Genomic DNA, 21,001 nt, shown 5'->3' with positions numbered 1-21,001 from the left:
GATGCTTAGAGCACACCCAGGCCCATACCACCCCTTCCTCCATCCCCACCAGCCCAGCTCCTGCTCATCTTGTAAAAGGATGAAGCCCTCCCTGGTGGGCGCCCGCCCACCCCCCTGGCTGGGATGTCCTCCCTCGCTGCTTCCACAGCACCCAAGCTTCCCTCCTGGTCTCTTAACACCCTGTCAGAAGTTATCTCATGAACGCAGCTGACTCTACCATGGGGAAGCGTGGCTAGTCTGGTGCCTGGCAGAGACATCCTTTGAATCAGAGCTTCTTTCACTTGGGGATGGCTAAACAGTTTCCCCCAGAAAGTCAAGGCCACTTACCCAGCTCACTCACAGGTACCCGTTCAGAGATGGGAGGCACAGCAGCCTCTGGCGGGGGTGTCTCTGTCCTTTGCCCCAGGGCTCCTGTGACGAGCAGACCCTCTTCCCTTCCTTTGGCAGCTGTCTGACAAGCTCGGCTGTCCAAGCAAAATTCAGGAAACCACCCGTATATATTTCACTTTCTCGTAGAAGCCTGCGTCCCTCACCCTTTCACTGCACGGCTCCCGTCACCCTGGCCTCCACGCACCCCCTACTTGGCACCAATGAAGTGGCGATGGCACTCCATCTGTTACCTCACTTTGAGTTCCAGGAGGGCGAAGCCGTGCGTGTTCCTTCAGCCTGACATCATAGATTGCTCATTACAGTATAAGAGAAAAATGATGTTCAGTAATAAATATTTATTTAGGCAAGGGTATAGAGAGAAAAGGCTCAGTCTGTCTAATGAGGGCACGATAAGAAAACAGGAAACCAAGGTGAAAAGGTAATACCTCGTCACCCAGGGAGGTGACACTCCTGCCCAGGGAGGTGAGAAACACAGGCACGAGGTGCTGGAAGACAGGGCAGAGGGGCCACGAGGAGAACATATCCAGGCAGGGGACAGCACTGGTGTGGCAGGAGGGTGGGCGTGTGCAGGGGGCCGTGGAGAGGGCTGTCTTCTTGAGAGTCTGCCCTCCGTGCAGCGTGGCCATCCTCGTGTAGGGCCGTAAACCCATCTTGTTTCTCAGTTGATGAAGGTCGTCAATGAAATGTGCTCCAACATCACCAGGATTTACAACATTGGCAAGAGCCACCAGGGCCTGAAGCTGTACGCCGTGGAGATCTCCGACCACCCTGGGGAGCACGAAGTCGGTGAGGCTGCCCCTCTGTAGTGCTTCTGGCCCTTCGAGTCTGCTGCTTTCTTAAAGAGCGAGGCGATGGTCACCCTGTGAGAACATTCACGAAACAGGGCGGGAGCTGCCCATGCACTCACTCTCACGTAGATTCTGCAGATCTCGGTTCTGTGAACCCCTCATTTTATGACGTGGGCTGTCAAATTGCTTAAGAAATACCCTCCTTTTCTCCAAATGGACCGTATTTAATTCTGTTCCCCATCTCTGAGACCGGTCACGCTAACCAAAGAGGAAAATAGCTGGAGATGGTTAGGACAGGGTTTTTTTCCCGGAGAAAATTCTGGACTCCTCTGTCATTAAGGGCTCTAGTTAGAGGTGGTTCCCTTAATTTTCTTTTAAATTTCCATCCTATTTTCAAGCATTGTCCTGTTTTCAGCCATTTCTCATTCAATCACTCCCAAAACTATGTTCTCCTACAAGTCAGTGGGCAGAAGAGTGGCAGTGGGGTCAGAGATTTTTCTTTTGGTAAAATTGTGAGCCCTTTAGAAATCCACTGCAAGTTAAATGCAGAGATTTGTCTGATTCTCTCGACTTCAATGTTCATCGGTATTCCAGGAGCTTCTCTCAGGAGTGCCTTTCAAAGGGTAAGGGCTTTATCTGTGGGTGAAATCACATTTCCGCAAAGCAGTAGCTTGGCCAACAAAAGAGGCAGGAGTGCTGTCAGCTCGCGCCCGCACTGACAAAATCGGACGTGAAAAAGCTGAGCTTTGACGCGAACAAGCTCAAAGACAGGCCCCCTTTACAGAACGGTGTCACTGCTGACTTGCCTGACACCACTTGCTGCTTGCATTTATTCGTCTCTGTATCTTTATAAAATTGAATTACAAAGTTCTTTTAAGAAAAATAATTGCCTCCCCGAAGAGAAAATAATTGCTCTGGCTCGTGTCTAATTTGTAACTTTTAAACTCTGAACACTGTGTTATTGTATTTGTTTCTTGCCAAAATAAGGCTAAACATTCCTACCCCGTGGCTGGTATCATTTGAGACTTTTCTGCTCATTTTCTTATATATTTGACTATCTGGGAATTAATAAAAATTGTACTGGTATAATTGTGGTTGATTTGAAAGAACAGAGAGGGCTAAAATTGTAAGTTTCTATCATTCAGAGATTTCTTTCCTAATACAATGTGACGAGGACTGTTTTGCTGGAAGCATCCGATGTGATCCTCTGTTTTTTCCCATCTTTGAGTAAAGGTGAGCCCGAGTTCCACTACATCGCGGGGGCCCATGGCAACGAGGTGCTGGGCCGGGAGCTGATGCTTCTGCTGATGCAGTTTCTGTGCCAGGAGTACTTGGCCCGGAACTCGCGCATCGTCCGCCTGGTGGAGGGAGACCCGGATCCACATCATCCCCCTCCCTCACCCCGACGGCTATGAGAAGGCCTACGAGGGGGTAATGGACCGTTCCTCTCGCCCAGCGCAGCAGCTAGCCACCCCCTCTCCCCCCCACACAATGTGCTTCTTAAGTGTCTTTCTGCTGAGACAGGGAAACCCGCAAGGCTTATGGAAGATGGACAGCAATAACTGAGAATTATGGGGAGACACTAACAGACTGAAGAAAATGAGCATGAATGATATATTGTTATATATACAGTGGGAACAATAGGATAGAATAATAATAACACCTAGCATTGATTGAGCACTTAAGGCACGTTCTAACCTTGATTATTACCTACAATCCTCTCATCAGTTCTCTGAGGACAGTTATTTTTATTATTCTGATATATTGTTTATATGTCATGTTCCAATTATGATATAGAATTTATATAGGTTAGATTTATATAGAGAGTTAGGTATAGATTACAGTTAGTATAATGTTGTATTGTGTGTTCATAATTATATTCACAGTATCTGGGAATAAAATGGAAAACTATACTTAAAACCATGGTACCTATCAAATGCAAGTTCTACAGTGCAGAGTTTTGGTTGTAGTTATTGGTGCAAATGGTTGGTTAGGCATTTGCAGTGCGAAATAGTGAGCCAGAATTGCAGGGAGAAAGCATTCAGAGGGTGGCGTTTGATTTTTGCACTGACACAGTCTTAGACTCATTACTACTTGGAGTTTCATTCAACCTGTGTAGAAGAGGTGAAGGAAGAGGAGGCAGGGGAGACCTCATACTTTTCTGAGCGCTGCCATACGGCAGGAATGATTCTGTGCATTCCCTCTCAGGAGTTGCTTGGCTCTATTATCCATCACCCACCAAATATTAACAGATTGTTAACCAAATATTCTCCTTTGGATGTCATCTTTGGGTCAGAGGGTGTGTAGAGGCTTAGAGACACACCCCAAATGGAGATGGAGATGGAGATGGAGACGGAGGTGCCTCATGTATGTGAGAGACAGAATGATCCAGAAGCCTGTGGGTTCCTCATATTCTGAATTTTCTCCCAGGGCTCGGAGCTGGGAGGCTGGTCCCTGGGACGCTGGACCCATGACGGAATAGACATCAACAACAACTTTCCTGACTTAAACACACTGCTCTGGGGGGCAGAGGACCGACAGAACATCCCACGGAAAGTTCCCAATCACTATATTGCAATCCCTGAGTGGTTTCTGTCTGAAAATGCCACGGTGAGTAAAAAGACCCCATAATCCCTAGAGCAGCGGAGGCCAAAGTTAAACCCACCGGTATTTGCAGAGGATATAACGTTTAAGAACAAGACAAAATCATTGTTTCCTTTCATGTTTTCTCCAAAAGTAGGGAAGTGTGCTAGATAATAACTACCTTTTAAATTGAAATTTGAGGAGATTCTTCCTAGAAGAGGAATCACTTAATTAGATTTCTTTGCAGTGCTTCCCGAAAAAACTTTGCCTGAATTGTGCGTGTTCGTTACGGTCATTATAACCTTCGTCTTTGGCAGTGCAGTGAAATTGCAGTGAAATTTGTCCTTAAGACCTCACTGATTACTTGAGATATCTTACTTTTATTTTCACAAGTCCCCATGGATTTATTACATGTGGTGCTTCTTTGGAAAGAAAAATGCAATTGGATGAGAAATGTCTCCCCCAAATTTCTTAGGTCTAGTTTTGCAAAAAAGTATCTCGTGGAAGAAATAATTTTCGCCGAATTTCCCATGCCTTTTATTGCCTCCTCTGCCCACTGTAAATGCACTTTACCCTTAGTCTTTTGTCCTGTATGTCCTTCAGAAGGTCTGCCTTGATTACTATATGAGTGTTAGGTTTGGGTACACCAACAGAAAAAAACCAAAGTAACAGCAGCTTAACGAGGTAAAAGGTTTTTTTTTTTCTTTTTTCACATAAGAGAACCCTGGAGGCAGATGGTTCAGGGCCAGCCAAATAGAAGCCCATGATCATCAGGAACCCACAAGTCATCTTTCTGCCTCCAGATGTTAGCATGTGGACTTTGATTTTTCAAGGTCATAATTCAAGATGGCAGTTCCATCTGGGTGCTCCAGCTATCATGTCTTTGAAGGAAAAGGAGAGAAAAGGTTAAAAAAGAGTCTTCCTCTCGGATAAGTCAGTTCACTTTCTAGGCATTCCTAGAATTCCTGCATAATACTTTTGTTTAAATCTTGCCAGAATTTAGTCAAAACTCGGCATCCACCCCCCAAAGGGAAGGCTGGGAAATGCTATATTTTAGGCAAGCACATTGCAAGATCAAAAAAAGAGAGCTCCAGCTCACAGCACATGTGGGTACCGCTTACTGGAGGACGGCCAGCGTGGTTGCCTCATTTAGTGATGCACAGGACCGTGTTCTCCAGGACCTCGAGAAGCAACCAGTCAAATGATGGAGACAGACAGTGGCAATACCATGCGGTTTAGTTAGGATGCCCAAGGGCGCCTTATGGGGGTGGAGAAGTAAAGAATTCAGGCCCTCCGGGTCTTCTGAATCCTTTCTCACATTTCCTAATTCCACCCTACATAATCCCTGCTTTTTTTCCAAGCTAACGTACTAGTGACATCTGGCAAAGCTGAGGATTCAAGTCCTGTTATAATTTGGGAACCCTTGGACCAAAATTGGACTATGGTTGCCAGCTTTCTTAGACTTGAGTCTCTGAGAGATAAGTAACTATTTTAGCACAATTATAGAAAGTCCATGGATTTCAGTCTTTGCTTTAAGTCCAGAATTTAGTTTTCTGAGCTTGTTCTTTAAAAACACAGGGAGAATTACACAAACCTCTCATCACCAATACCTTTCTCAGTTATGGACAGGTTAGATAGATAGGAAATCAGCAAAGACAGAGATTTGAATAACAATTAACAGCCTTGACATAGGGATCTGTAAGAGTTCTACAACCAACAAGTAGAGAATACATAGTCTTCTGAGTAATCCCTGGAGAATTTTCAAAAATTGATGGTGTTCTTGTCTGTAAAGGAAATCTCAACAAATTTCAGAAAATAGGAGTCAGGCAGACCATGAGTCTCTCACCACCGTACAATTAAACTAGCAGACAGTCATAAGGTTAATGAAAACATCACCATGTATTTAGAAAATTTTAAAAAAATAATAAGTAATGGGTCAAAGAAAAAGTTCATACTGGCAACTAAAAAATAAAGCAAAGATAATACTAAATGTCAAAATTTGTGGAGTATAGCAAAAAAATAGTGCTTTCAGGAATTTATACCTTTGAATGATTATATTCCAAAATAAGAAAAGTTGAACATCAACTAAGTTAAGAAGCTAGCAAAAGAATAACAGAAGAAACCCCCAAAGTGTAGAAAGACTGTGATTAAAAAGAGCAAACATCAATGAAATGATAGAAAAAAAAAAAAAAATAATTTGTCTGCAGAAGGAAGTATCTGGTGAAATTTAACAATGATTTACAATGATTTTTCATGGTGAGGAAGATGATTTTAAAAGGTATTAATTATAAAATAAAAGATTTTAAAATTAATTTTTATTGGAGCATAGTTGCTTTACAGTGTCGTGTTAGTTTCTGCTGTATAGCAAAGTGAATCAGCGATACATATACATACATCCCCTCTTTTTTGGATTTCCAGCTACAGCCATCAGTAGCCATGTCCCGCTCAGGCCTGTTTTTGTAAATGGTGTTTTACTGGAGCACAGCCATGTTCGTTCATCCGCGTATTGTCCGTGGTGCTGCCCTGCTACAATGGTAGACTTGAGTAGTTGCCACAGGGACTGCGTGGCCCTCGAGGCTTAAAATATTTCCCTGGCCCTTAATAGAAAAAGTCTGCCGACCCCTGGACTAGAGGCTTGGTCACGTACAGCGTTGATGGTTTTTCTAGGTGTGTGTTCTGTCATCAGGAGACACGTTACGTTTGGTTCTCTCTCTTTGTAACCATTGGTGAGCATTAATCCATTGACTGAGCCATTAATTCAGTGGAGTTGCAGAATGTTGATACTCTAATTCTGTCATTCCCTCTTTGTGCATTAACTGGAATGTTCCTAGGAAACGAAACTTCTCTGGGTTCCTCTCTTTTTTATCCATTATTTCCACAGTGGCCAGTTTTCCCAGGACAGATTTTGAAACTCTAAATTTTGCTCAGGTGATTCCATAAAGTGATTGCTTTTTCAGTTATGTCCCTGTTTGGAAAGCTAGGGAGAGAAAGCAGTTTCCTTCTTATTTTATTTCTCAAATGTGTTTAAATTTGGAACGTTCACAGGTGGCAGTGGAGACCAGGGCCGTCATAGCCTGGATGGAAAAGATCCCCTTCGTGCTGGGTGGCAACCTTCAGGGCGGGGAACTGGTGGTGGCCTACCCTTACGACATGGCGAGGTCCACGTGGCAGATGCAGGAGCACACTCCCACACCTGACGACCACGTGTTCCGCTGGCTGGCCTACGCCTACGCCTCCACTCACCGCCTCATGACGGATGCCAGGAGGAGGGTGTGCCACACGGAAGACTTCCAGAAAGAGGATGGGACTGTCAATGGGGCTTCCTGGCACACTGTGGCCGGAAGTAAGTATGACGGTCCTGCTGTCATCGTGCGGCCCGATGACAATGGACTGGCTGCTGGACCGGGAGGGAGGATCATCTCCTGCCCAGCCTTCTTTTATCATTGTTACCAGCATGATAGCTACTGTAGTTCACCATTTATAAGGTGCCAGAGCTCTCTGTAGACTCCTCTTTCATGCTCACAGTAGTCTTTGAGGGGGTGTGGCTTACTCCCTGTTTTATAAATGAGATAACTGGGGCTTGGAGACGGGGAGGGACCCGTCCAAGCTCCCAAGGAGCAGAGCTGGGGTCTGTTTGACTCCGTGGTCTGCTCATAGCCACTGAGCTAGTTGGCTGTTACAGGGTCAGAGATGGTAAACGTTCTGTCAGCCCTTGGAGGAGGCGGGGCATTGAGCCCACGCTCGAGACTTTTTTGCAAATCTCCTGTTTCCTGGAGGTCTTCCAGCCACATCAGGGCATCTGGCCAAAGTCCCGTTGTTGTGATTCGGGGAATGCGAGGTACTGCTCCCAGCATCCCCTTAGGACACAGAGGCTTCCAGCAGAGACTTTGGGAGTTCCGTTGCAGCAGCCAGATGACCCCGTGGTCCAAGTTCCAGGATAAGCCCTTTGTTTCCTGTGTCAGGGCTGCTCCTGGCCTAGGGCTCCAGAATGAGGATGGCTGAGGATGCCACATTCCCTGAGGTCCCTCTGCATTGAGATGTTAAGATCCCAAGCATAACGTTCATTGCTTCTTGTCTTGACTTTGTGAAGGTTGGTCAAACCGCTGATGAATTTGAAAAATATCCCGTGTCAAATAGACCTGGGATCAAATTCTAGTTCATCACTTAAATGCTGTGTGACTCTGGGCAAGTTACTTTACCTCTCTGAACGCCCATATTTTCCATTAGTAAAAATGGGCTTGAGGATGGTGATGACGATGATGATGATGATGCCGACGACGATGATCCCCCTAGGACTGTTGTGAGGATGACGTAGATGGTGGATGTGTGTGTTCTGTGTCTTGCTTGTCAGAAACACTCAGCTGTAAGTTCCCACCCCCTACCCTCCCCCCTTTTCCAGTAGCATAGTCACCATGAAACATCTTTTATGAGCATATCCTTAATCTCTATTTTACTGTACTAAGTAACTTTAATATTATTTTCCTTTGCTAGAGATTCAGCCTTCACATACCTTAGAGGTATGTGACACTCAGGGGAAAAAAAACTAGAAAGGAGTAGACGTATTTGTTCCCTTGGCCATTTTCAAACACATGCAGAAAACTTGCCATCTCTTTCCTAGTTAGACACCGAGCAGAGGTGTTTTATTTCTCTCCACCAGGGTTTTGCTCTGTTCAAAGTAAAAAAAATAAATGCAAATCCCTATCAAGAAAATGTCCTATAGCCAAAAGCATGCTTGTTTTTCCAATTCTAGTCCTAAAAACCTACAATAATCTTTATGTGAAGTATCTGTTTAGGTTTTATGGCTGCTGTGACTAAATTGGGTTCGGACACTGCGGGATTTGTCAGCGGTGGGTCAATAGCAACGTTTTGAAAAGTCGGCTGCCACTTAATCACGACTGTCCAGACGCACAAATCAGCAGCATTTGATTTGTTTCTATCAATTGTATTTTCCACTGTTTCGGGGACTTCTGTGGCAGAGCCATGTGGTGGCTTAAGCCTTTTTAATCATTCTTCCTGCAGGCGGTGTGACGAAGTCTGCAGATTCATTTCTTTGTAGATTAATGAGATGGGATTTCTAATTTCTTTCCCTCCTCTCCTCCCCCTCCACTCCTTTCTGTCTGGGTCTTGCGCACTCGTTAGCGGTGCACTGACAGGCCTTAGTTAGTGGGGAGTGGGTAGCTGGGAGCAGGGTCCAGTCTAGCTCAAAAGGCACATCGTCTGCCGTGTGTGCATTTCAACTCCAAAGGGACGTGAGACATTTGTGTCGGCTGCTGTCTGGCATCCTCTCCCGCACAAGGAAGGCAGATGTTGTGACAGCATCGGCCCCACAGAGCCACAGGGTTGCGTGGCCCCGTGTTCCACACTGAAGCCGTGACAAGAGCAGGATTTCAGGCCCAGAGAGAACCCAAAGGAAGAAGCCTCAGCCGGGAAGAGCTATCTGGATCACCCCGCACCTCCTGCCCGCACATTTCACTTTTGAAGCCATTTCTTACGGAGGATTCTCAGCTGCATGGCATTCGCTGAAGGGCTGGGATTCAGCGTTAACGATAGCCTGGCGCGAGTTTTCCACCGGTCTCCTGGTGTCTCATTTTGCCAATTCTTCTAGCGCTTCTAGCACTGATTGCAAAATGGCAGACCCGCTCCAGAGTTTTAAATATCACATTTATTTATTTCAGTACTAACAAGGCCTGGAGGTTGGGATAATGAGAATTGTGTGTGTGTGCGGAGGGGTCCAGCCCTCCCGGGAGGGCCTGTCCATGCTGATCCATGGGCGCTGCCTGAGGTTCCACGCCTCGTGTTCCACTGAACGAGCTGACCTGGCTTTTTTTTTTGCGGTACGCGGGCCTCTCACTGCTGTGGCCTCTCCCGTTGCGGAGCACAGGCTCCGGACGCGCAGGCTCAGCGGCCATGGCTCACGGGCCCAGCCGCTCCGCGGCATGTGGGATCTTCCCGGACCGGGGCACGAACCCGTGTCCCCTGCATCGGCAGGCAGACTCTCAACCACTGCGCCACCAGGGAAGCCCTGACCTGGCATTTTTGGCCCACCTTCTTCAGCCAGACAAGGTCCTGTGAGGGGTTTTCCCATTAACTTGACACCGTCCCACTCCTTTTATCCCACTGCTGTCGCTCTCCTTATTTGATCACAGATGTGATCAAAGGCCCATGGCTGGTGACCTGTGAGTGGTTCGAATCTGGAATCTGGTAGAGAGAGTGGCTGTGTATTTTGTACCCTTTTGTCTGTGACTTTATCAATTAGACAGCAGATCAATACAGAATTGATCTTGACACCCAGAGCTGTGATTTTTAAACAGGCATTTGTACTGAGGAATGTATCACTGAACGCTCCGAGGAAGGAGGGAAGAGAGGACGGGTGAGTACCAAGGCTGAAGTGCAGGAGGACCTGCTTTTTGTCCCCGGTCAACAGAGAGACCAGCCCAGCCAACTTCCTCTCTCTGTGGCCTTGACTCTCAGAAGCCAGGGCGGGCTTGTTGGTGGCGCCTTCTGCTGGGGGAGTTCTCTTGGCCCTCACACATAACATAGTAGCACTGTGTTCTTGCTATTTCAAATGGTTTCCAAAAATAAAATGTTGGGAAGAGAGCCACTGGACTTTATGCCATCTGACATTCATTTATGCATTTTGGGTACTGTCGTGGGTTGAATGGGACCCCCAAGATATACATCCACTTCCTAATCTTTGGAAGCTGTGAGTATGACCTTATTTGGAAAACGGGTCTTTGTAGGTGTCATTAAGATAAGGGTTTCAAGATGAGATCATCTTGAGTTGCCCAGATGGGCCCTAAAATCAGTGACAAATGTCCTTATAAAGGACAGAAGAGGAGAAGACACACACTGAGGAGACAGCCCTGTAAAGACAGAGGCAGAGATTGGAGTGATGCAGCCACAAGCCAAGGAATGCCAGGGGCCACCAGGAACTGAAAGAAACAAGGAAGAGCCTTTGGAGGGGGTGTGGTCTTGCCAACACCTTGATTTTGGACTTCTGGCCTCTAGAACTATGAGAGGATAGTTTTCTGTTGTTTTAGACCACCCAGTTGGTGGTCCTTTGTAACAGCAGCCCTAAGAAACTAATACAGGGACCAAGTCCTGTTGTAGCCATGTCAGGATGCAGGAGACTGTCTGCGTTCCAGCTGGGTGGTGAGGACATTTGCCCTTCAGTCCCCCAGCAGTGACAAGCAAGGGCTGGGCAGACACTACACACACCTGGGTTCAAACCCTGACTGTCCAGACGCACAATTCTGGATACATTCCTTAATGCAGTCCTTAATCATTCTCTGCCTCAATTCTCTTATTTGTAAAACTGGGCTATGCTACCTACGTCTCTGCTGGATTTGTGACGAAGAGTAAATGAGCCTGGATGCAGAGCGCTAAGGACGGCTTCTGGCTTATGTAAAACACTCGGTAAATGGTGGGATGGATAGTTATGTTTATGAATTAGAATAGACAACTGCAGTTTTTATTCTACAGTTATAGAGCTGTAGCTGAGAGCGGCATAACTATTGAGCTAAATTTAATTAAACACTAAAAAGCCATACTATTAATTAATGATACCTTTCAAAAAATAAAAAACAACTAAAAGGAAACAAAAGAGAGGGACTTCCCTGGTGGCACAGTGGTTAAGAATCCACCTGCCAATGCAGGGGACATGGGTTTGAGCCCTGGTCCAGGAAGATCCCACATGCCGCGGAGCAACTAAGCCTGCGAGCCACAACTACTGAAGCCTGCATGCCGCAACTACTGAAACCCTCACACCTGGAGCCCGTGCTCCGCAACAAGAGAAGCCACTGCGATGAGAAGCCTGTGCACCACAATGAAGAATAGCCCCTGCTCACTGCAACGAGAGAAAGCCCGCACACAGCAACAAGGACCCAACACCGCCAATAAATAAATAAATTAATTTTAAAAAAAAGAAAAAAAATTTTTTTAAGAAAAAAGAAATGATACCTTTATCCTAAAAATAGTATTAAACTGAGTTTAATAAAATGAAAATAATTTTATCTAAAAAGCATTTCAGTCCTCCTTTTGTCAAAGATGACCTACATATGCCTGTCTTCCCCACGGACTGTTCCAGCTGCATCTTCTCTCGATCTCAGCCCCCATTCTGTCCCCCATCAGTTGCTCTAATTAATTTTTTGTGTAGAGTAGACACTTGATACCTCCTTGTTCAAATGAAGTCCTCTGAATCACATTCTTGAACATTCTTGCTGTCTCCCAGGGCCACTTTGAGCACTGTTCAGTTAAAACATTGTCTGGTTGGCTCGGCAGGTCTCAACGATTTCAGCTACCTTCACACAAACTGCTTCGAGCTGTCCATCTATGTGGGCTGCGATAAATACCCGCATGAGAGCGAGCTGCCTGAGGAGTGGGAGAATAATCGGGAATCCTTAATCGTGTTCATGGAGCAGGTATGACGTGGGCACACGGCTGTGATGGGGTGTAGCTAGGGAACGAAGCCCTTGAGGTGGCCAAAAGCCTGAGATCAAATTAGCACTTCCTACGGTGGCCATCACCCTGGGCTAGCGACTACAGTGTCAGAAGGAACTGTTGTCTGTGAGCTCTAAGTCAATGTCAGTTGCTCCCACTGGTTCATGGTGAGTGAGACTACTTCTGGGGTTCTAGGATGCTGCTCCGTGGGGAAGGGGTGTTTGTCCAGCCAGCATACTCAGGCCCCTCGTATTAGTCTGCTAGGGCTGCGTAACAAAATATGCAGGCTGGGGAACTTAAGCAACAGAAATTATGGTCTGGAGGCTAGAAGTGCAAAATTAAAGTGTCGGCAGGTTGGTTTCATCCTGCAGCCTCTCTCCTTGGCTTGCAGACAGCCACCTCCTCACTGTGTCCGCACATGGTTTTACTCAGTGTGCATACATTCCTGGTGTCCCTGCGTGTCCAAATGTCCTCTTCTTACAAGGACACCAGTCAGATTATAAGGCCCACTCTTAGGGCTTCATCAGCTCTTTAAAGATGCTATCTCCAAATACAGTCACATTCTAAGATACTGGGGGTAAGGACTTCAGCATATGGATTTGTGGGGGACACAGTTCAGCCCATAACAGCTCGGAGGCTGAGGAGTCACTGCTGCAGGTGTCGGGTGTCACCTGGGAACAGTTCCAACAAGTGTATGCTGAGCTTCTGCTTGTAGCTGGTGAGGAAGTCCTGCCATGTATGCTACGACCTCGCACGCCTTCTTTTCCTCCTGCTCTCAAGCACACACCTGTCTTGTAGCATTGAGCAAACCGGTTCTAGTTTGGTACTAAAACTAACCAAATAACATCCATGCCCCTACAAGGAAGAGACTCACAGGAACCAGAGAAATAAAAGGAATGTGGAACTTCATATGACTACCGTGACTCACATTCATTAGGGAGTAAGATGCTGAGGCTGTATTGGGAGGTTGCCCTTCTTCCATGGGTTCTCATAGGTGAGTCAGAAGAGGCATTCAGCCAAGGGCTTGGGCTGCCAGCTTCCTGGTACCTGCACCTCCCCATGGTGGCAGAGGTTGGCACTGCGATTTAGCATCCAAGTCTGATCCATGAGGATCCTGAGAGGGTCAGTGCAGCCCACAGCCCACTTTCCTTGCACAGTAGGGTGTGAACCTGTTCTCCCCTCCTGGGAAGCCATGAGCACACTCTCCATCCCCACTCTGGAATTTTGTAAAGGAAGGCTCTTTTTTCATTTCATATATGAACAAAGAGAGAGAAGGCCTTAGTCATTCTAACGTGATGATCCCAGTTTAGCCGAAGAGCCTCCCATGGATAAAATGCCCAGGCATGGTGATATGTGGAAAGAATGTCACTGGAAACGACGGTATGTCGTCTTGGATCTTCGGATGGGGGAACCTGAGGCACGAGGCCCAGGGTTGGTGTCATGTGACACAGCTCATCCGTGGAAGGGCCCTGCGGATGAACTGTACTTTACAGGGATGCTTTTGAGTCTTTTCTCTCCTCTTTGACTCTTTTTTTTTTGCGATACACGGGCCTCTCACCGTTGTGGCCTCTCCCGTTGCGGAGCACAGGCTCCGGACGCGCAGGCTCAGCGGCCATGGCTCACGGGCCCAGCCGCTCCGCGGCATGTGGGATCTTCCCGGACCGGGGCACGAACCCGTGTCCCCTGCATCGGCAGGCGGACTCTCAACCGCTGCGCCACCAGGGAAGCCCCTCTTTGACTCTTAAAGTCTATGTGTTAAGTCTGTAGAGTCCAGGAAAGTCAAAATAAATGTGCCTATAAAAATTAAATCCCATTTTTACTGGATGTGTCTTTTATGAACCATCTCAGATCCTCATATTTTCTAAACCTCTGGAATATTTTGACTCCAGTGGAAGACTTTCCAGTAGATGGACCCAAAAGGAATACAGAAATTTACACACCAAATCCATGCCGAGCCGGGGAGCTGTTGAGCCAGACGTAGCTTTGTGGGGGGCTCTTGGCGGCACTGGGCTGGCATTAAGTTTCTGGCCCTCTTGGCTGTGCCGGTTGATCGGTGAGCTCACCTGCTTCTCCTGTTTGTCGAGCAGGTTCATCGGGGCATCAAAGGCCTGGTAAGGGATTTGCACGGAAAAGGAATTCCAAACGCTGTTATCTCCGTAGAGGGCGTTAACCATGACATCCGAACAGGTAACTACAAACAATGTGTGTGAACTGTTTCTCAAGAGGAAATATCCATTTTCTTGAAGTGTTTTACTTGAGTTAAAACCACAAGTTGAGGCCCAGAAACTTCTTCCTCTGACCTGGCTTATTGTCTCTTTTCTCCAACTTTCCATGGAGCCCCTGGAAAGCAAGGTGTTCAGCCTCTGCTTTCTGGCTTCTCTCTGTCCCTTATTCAGGTGAAAACCAGAGGCTCGGAGAGGTTGAAGGACCCACTGAAGGTTCAGGAGGTGGGTGGGGCTTGGGTTCAGGCGTTGGAGCAGCTGCGTGCTCTTTCCCTTCTTGCTCCAGAGCTGCAGCGCTGGCTGGAAGCAGCCCGCAGACACCGAGCATCTGCACAAGGGCTGCCTTATTCTTGGCCGATTATGATATGAAAACAAGCCCAGGCTTACCCTTGTGCCCCAGGACTCTCGTCACTTGGGATGGCACTTGCCGTGTCCAGGGGGAAGTGAGAAATGGCCAATTTGACTGATGGCTGATGTTTGCAGGGACAGATGCACGTGGAACAGAATCGGTTGGATACTTAAGTCAGATTGTCAGCGAGCGTTCTGTTGGAGATGGTGTGCCCATAGGCACGTATAAACCTGCACGCAGAGGTTTTCCTACGTGGTGGGGTGGGGGCGACGTTGGGGAGCGCTGCGTCAGATACTGCTTTGCTGTCAGCTGCAGTGAGCAGGGCACTGGGTCCTGCATGGGTTTCCAGTGGTTGCCGTGACAAATGACCACAGACTGTGTGGCTTAAAGAAACAGAAATTGATTCCCTCCCGGTTATAGAGGCCGGGAGTCTGAAATCAAGGTGTCAGCAGGGCCGTGCTCCCCCTGGAGCCCCTGGGGAGGATCCCTCTTTGGCTTTTCCGGCTCCTGGTGGCTTCAGGCATTCCTGAGCTTCCTTGGCTGCATCACTCCAGTCTCTGCCTCCGTTTCCTCCTGGCGCCTGCTCTTCTGTCTCTTATGAGGACACTTGTCATTGGATTTAGGACCCATCCACGTAATCCAGGATGATCTTGAGATCCTTAATTACATCTGCAAAGACCCTTTTTCCAAATAGGGTCAATCCGTAGGTCCTGGGTAGTAGGATGTGGGCCACTGGAGAGTGTGGGGGGCAGGGCATCATTCAACCCAGGGCAGGTCCCGCCCAGGTGTAGCAAACAGAGTCATCATCAGCAAGAGGAAGGAAACCGTGATTTCCATAAAAGAGATCTCTTCAGCCTGCAGACACACTTGAACTGGGAGAAACAAGACTTGACACTAACTTGGCCTGACCTGCGCCCGGGGATCTAAGAGCTTACCTTGTGCCGGGGTGGCCAGCCGCACTGGACGTTATGTGGCGTTTCCCAGATGCACAGAGAGAGGCTGAGCTGGGATTGAGGCAAGAGCTTGAGACTCTCAATGTGGTCCCCCTTGCCTTGCCCCACGCTGTTCCCCCCGAACAAGAGAAGGGCCGCTTTCTCCGCTAGCTGGTCACATGCATGAAGACACCCTGTCCTCCCCCAAGTGATCCCATTTGACCTGTGAGGAAGCAGAAGCTCTAGGACATTAGAATGGGGGTGGGGCTGAGATTCACACCTGGCCCAGGTGTTCTTCAATACCAGGCTACCTGCTCACGTGCCTGGCAGAGAAGGACAATTATTCTGTAAATGGGTGAAATGCCACAAAACAGTAGACGGTGGTGTGATGCCCTGAATCGCCTTCTTTCAAGGTAGTTGCCTGTTTCTTCACGCAGCCATATTTCCTGAGCATCCACTTGTCCTCCAGGGTCTTATAGCTACTGACCACAAGGCTGAACACTGGGTAGCATGGCATTTGGTACATAGTTGCCCCACATAGGCAGGCATACAGTGATCCATTCATTTATTCACTTATTCATTCATTAATTCAACAAATGCAGATTGTAAACTTGTCACGGGCCAGACATGCAAGGTGCAGCTGATCACTGTGGATGAAAGGGGCTATTTGATCTGGTTCTGCATACACCTTGTATTTTAAACATTATTAATGAGTGCCTGTAAGAGAGCCTGAAACATTCCTTGGACTGTTAAGTCTTTTGTAGGCAATGTGAGAAAATAAGAGTTTTAAACAGAGTGGGGCCCACAAGCCAGCAGAGAGACCTTTGCCTAATGAGCTCGGAATTTCAAAGCCCTTGTAATCAAGGAGACAGTTTTGATGAGCTAATGGAAAATGCAGCTCCATCTCCCTTCGTTCCCCACAAAATAATCTCCCAGCACGTTCGCATCACAGAGGAATCCCGTGTGTCATGGGTGGTTCTTTATTGCGTTGGTTTCAGGGTCCTTCGTTGCTCCACATAAGCTCTAAATTTGCCTTGATTTCTGTCTGAGGCTTATGTGATCTGACAAGTTTTATTCCAGGAGGGAATTTGCATAAAATAAGCAGGGATATTAAGTGGAATTCCACAGGGAGAGAAGCTAGTAAGGATGCTTTCTAAATGCATGTAAATATGTTGGCCCCAAACCTGGCTCAGAATGCCACGTGACTGACCTTTGTTTGGGAACACTAACCCGACCTGCTAATGAATGGCCATTCGTTAGGGCCCGGGTTGTTCCTTCCATCCACCGATGCTGGGCGATGCCAGCTGGGTGCCAACCTCCCCCTGCTCCACAGAGCACTCACCCCCGAAACACACCCCTGACAGGGTACCGAGATGTGATAAGAAGGAGGCCAGCACAGCAAAGGTGGGCAGATTGGGGAGAGGATGAGGAGGGAGCCTTCTGCTATTTTGGGGAGAAAAAGAATTACAAACCCGTCTTATAAATTTGAATCAGTAGAGCTGACAAGCACGTGTTATATGGATTTCTTTCACTCCTGGCTTCCTGAGCATCTCCCTTGGTGAGAACCTGGGCTGCCCCTTCCCTGGGGGTGTTTCAGACTCACCTCAGTGTGTTCTCGAGGTGGGCACTCCCACCGAAAGGTCTCGCCTCCAGCGGCCTCTATCAAGTTAGTTGGCGGGTGGCCGGTTCTTGGCCTTAACAAATCCACTCCGGTGTTGGTGGGGAGAAAGTACCTACAGTGGCTGAGGCTTAATATGTACAACTTCTCACCTTAATAGCGCATTTGTATTCATGTCTGTTTGTCTTCATCCCACTTAATCCAGCTGGCATTCATCAAGGACACACGACTGAAGCACACAGTTCAGTGGCGAAGAATAAGCCACAGGTCTTAGGGAGCCCACAGCTTAACACGGGGCCAAGACGGGACAGGGAGGTCTGGGGGGTGCAGGGGCGGCTCTGGCAGGTGTGCCTGGGAGCCGGGAGCCCGGAGAGACGTCTCCGCGCGTGCCTGCCCAGGAGGCTCGGGCCGTCTGATAGCAAGACAAAGACGGCTGGGCGTGGCTCTCGGCTTCTGAAAAGCCACCAAGTGGCATTTCATTCAGTTGAGAACCTTGCATTTTCACTGCAGGAAGACACAGGGCGCAGTGCTGAGAAAGTCAGGGAGCCGTCTGCCTGCATTGCCTGCCTGGGACTCTCACATTGAGGCCTGTTTACCAGGTAGTAGACTGCGCAAACGTGTGGCGAACCACTGCCTGCGTATTTCATTTTTCATGACATCTTGTGCTCTCGTGAGCTCACCTTGTTGCATGGGGCGTCTCAGATGAATAAAGATTGTGATGTGAATTTACATGGTGCTTCAGAGTGTTATATGCGTGTATGTGGGGGATAAATATTCTCCCACAGAGTTCTCTTCCATCCTTTAGAGGACATCAGGGTTCATTCAAATGAGTAAAACTTTCCCGGGCCTATGTAGCACTTCACCAAATCCAGCCTTTCTCTTTAGGACCGGGCAGGACAGATCATCATAAAGAGAGAAAACAAACCTGGCCCGGGAAGACCAGCTCATCACTAGCTGTGTGACCTTGCGCAGGACGTGACACTTCCCTGGGCATCCAGTTACTCACGTAGGAAAGGGGATCATTATACAACCTACATCAGAACTTGGCTTGGAGGGTTCAGTGGATTGGTGCCTGCTTCGTCCTTCCACATGCTACGTGGGAGTTGATGTCTCCTTTTCTGTCTCGAAGCCTCTTTAATGTCAGGGGTCCAAGTGATCTCAGCAGGTGTAGGCCCCCTGGGGAGGAGTGGCCTTGGCCTAGAACCCCACTTTATGCCACAAGGATCTAGCGTTGAGTTAAGGATGGACCCAGGTCCAGTTAGGTGCCTGTTGGGTGCCTGACCAATGGTGTAACCGGGGCAGGGGGAGGGTCAGGGGACTCTGCCTGCAATGTCCACGTGTACCTGCTCCATTTCTTCATAGAGGACCGTGGAATGAGGTGTGGACCTTGGGGCCTCCCCCCAGGTCGTTTGTAGCCCTTTCCTTCTCTTTTTCAGACGTGAAGAGCCCCACCCCTATCCTACTATTCTATATTTATAGCCAGGCTAAGGGAAGCCAGGAAGCCACGCACAGATGGCTTTTCAAGATGGCATTCTGTGGCGAGGGCATACCATTCAGACATTCAAGTTCATAATGAATGGTGTGTATTGTCACAGAGAAAGGAATGTTAGCGATTGTTTCTCCATCTCTGCTCACGCGTATTAACACTGCGGGGAGCCTACACCCCAGTCCCCTTCCTGTTAAAACCATTAAGGTGGTTTCCAAAAAGGAAAACATCTTGGCTTCCAAAATGCATCAAGAATTTGCATCTGCCGGGGCTCAGATTCCACACTGCTTGCCCGTGAGTCTCTGTCTGGCCAGGAGGCTGGTCTTGGAATAACAGAGCTGGTGATATCGCTGCTAGAAAAGAGCTGCTCTGACTTCCCCTGCTTTCTTTTCACAGCCAGTGATGGGGATTACTGGCGCCTTCTGAACCCCGGAGAGTACATGGTCACGGCCAAGGCAGAAGGTTTCACCTCGTCCACCAAGAACTGCATAGTCGGCTATGACATGGGGGCCACACAGTGCGACTTCACACTCAGCAAAACCAACCTGGCCAGGATCAGAGAGATCATGGAGAAGTTCGGGAAGCAGCCCGTCAGCCTGCCAGCCAGGCGGCTGAAGCTGCGGGGGCGGAAAAGACGACAGCGCGGGTGACCTCCCAACGCTTGAGTCATGTCCTGGACCCCTGCAAATTAAACCACCCTGGTTGTAGCTCCATAGAGGACTCACTCCTCATTGTTTTCTCTGTAATTCAAGAAGGCCTGGGAGTATGTGTACGTTGCAAGGCTGGTCCTGAGGGGAGGCTTAGGATAGTTTCTTTGTTCCCATTTATCCAAATAACTTGGGCAGGGCAGCAGAGGAAGGCTGGTGGGAGGATTCAGCACGTCATCCTGGGAGTCTGAGAGAGAGAGAGACGAGCTTGCCTGTCGAGGGCCTCCTGGCTGTACAGGAAGGGAAACTGGTGCTTTTCCTGTTTGCGCGACAGCAAGAGTTCCCCATGCCTTTGCAGTTTGCGTGGCTAGAATGGCAGCATTCCCAGGGCTCTGCTGTCCCGAATGTTACCATTCGAGATGCTCACGGGCGTTCTAAGAGAATCTACCCACCCTCTCTGGCCCCAGGACATTCCAAGCTGCTGCAGATAAATCCTGCACTCTGTTGACAATAGAGACATTACTAAGCATCAGTCAGCCTCTTGAATCAGCTTAGTTTCCCCTTTCAACAAAGGATCACGCACATAAGGGGAGAGAAAGGCTGAAATAATTCAAGAGTGAGTGTGGGCAGCAGACGTGCTTTGGGGCTCCTGGCGTGCAGTGGGGTCCGCAGAGAACCCCCCAAACTTCCCGTTGCTGCAGTAGCTCTGGGGGGGTCCCTGGGTTGGGGGGGGCAGGAGGTGCCCACCTCCCTAAGGAACCAGAGCAGTTAGCCTGGCTCTCCTCTTTGACCGGCTAGGACTTGAAAAGAGCTGGAAGGAGGCTGACTGTCAGCCCTCTCTGTTCAATGTAGTCCTCCTTTCCTGGAAACGAGCACTCCTAAGCCGGCCGACATCACTCCGGGAGTTATTTTTGGTGTGTGAGATGCCAGACCATGCAGATTAGACTGAGTTTGATGAAAAGCTCTTAGAATTATGTGTGAGCATCGGTGTGAGAGGGGTTATTGAATTGCCATGCAAGAAAACAGTTCTTCTCACTTTGTATTAATGTTGCTGCCTCACTGACCTGGGAAGAATAGAAAAATAAAGAAAGCAAACGGTGAGCTCCTTCTCGTGTTGGTTTTCCGGGGTAGACTCACAGCCACCCAAACACCACGTCCCCCCCCCACCCCGTCTCTGCGGTGGGTCACCCTAGAGAAGGTCGGTCAGTCACCCTGGAGAAGGCGCCTGCTTGGGGAGGGGCATCCTGCACCCCCGTCAAGCTCCGTAGTGATGCTGCCAGTGTTGTGTTCCCTACCTCCTTCCCCAGGGGGGCCTGTGGTGGGGTGAAGTCATCCTGACACTTGGGACCCACTAGTAATTCCTGGGTCTGCCAGCGAGCATCTTTCCAGAAAAGGTCCTCATGTCACTTTTTGACAGTCTGCACTAGAGATCAGCAAACTTTTCGTATAAAGGATCAGATCGTAAGTATTTTAGGCTTTGCAGGCCGTAAAGACTCTGTCACCAGTACTCAACTCTTCTCTTGTGGCACAAAAGCAGACCTACACCA

At 48.4% G+C, this 21,001-nt stretch overlaps 1 protein-coding gene across 1 annotated transcript in view; it reads left to right on the top strand.

Annotated features, from left to right (window-relative positions):
• CPXM2 (carboxypeptidase X, M14 family member 2) overlaps positions 1–20,555 on the top strand; it is a 122,512-nt gene extending 101,957 nt beyond the window's left edge. Inside the window, 8 exon segments of the mRNA XM_032608892.1 lie at positions 1,053–1,176; positions 2,412–2,545; positions 2,547–2,609; positions 3,609–3,788; positions 6,807–7,104; positions 12,042–12,181; positions 14,288–14,387; positions 19,204–20,555. Of these exon segments, the coding sequence (XP_032464783.1) occupies positions 1,053–1,176; positions 2,412–2,545; positions 2,547–2,609; positions 3,609–3,788; positions 6,807–7,104; positions 12,042–12,181; positions 14,288–14,387; positions 19,204–19,457 (1,293 nt within the window). The 3' untranslated portion in view covers positions 19,458–20,555.
• The last annotated feature ends 446 nt before the right edge of the window (positions 20,556–21,001 follow it).

Source organism: Phocoena sinus, chromosome 16 (genome assembly GCF_008692025.1).
Source record: "Phocoena sinus isolate mPhoSin1 chromosome 16, mPhoSin1.pri, whole genome shotgun sequence".
Taxonomy (NCBI): domain Eukaryota; kingdom Metazoa; phylum Chordata; class Mammalia; order Artiodactyla; family Phocoenidae; genus Phocoena; species Phocoena sinus.
The sequence above is the reverse complement of the archived record's forward strand: the minus strand, read 5'-3'. Positions and strand labels throughout refer to the sequence as shown.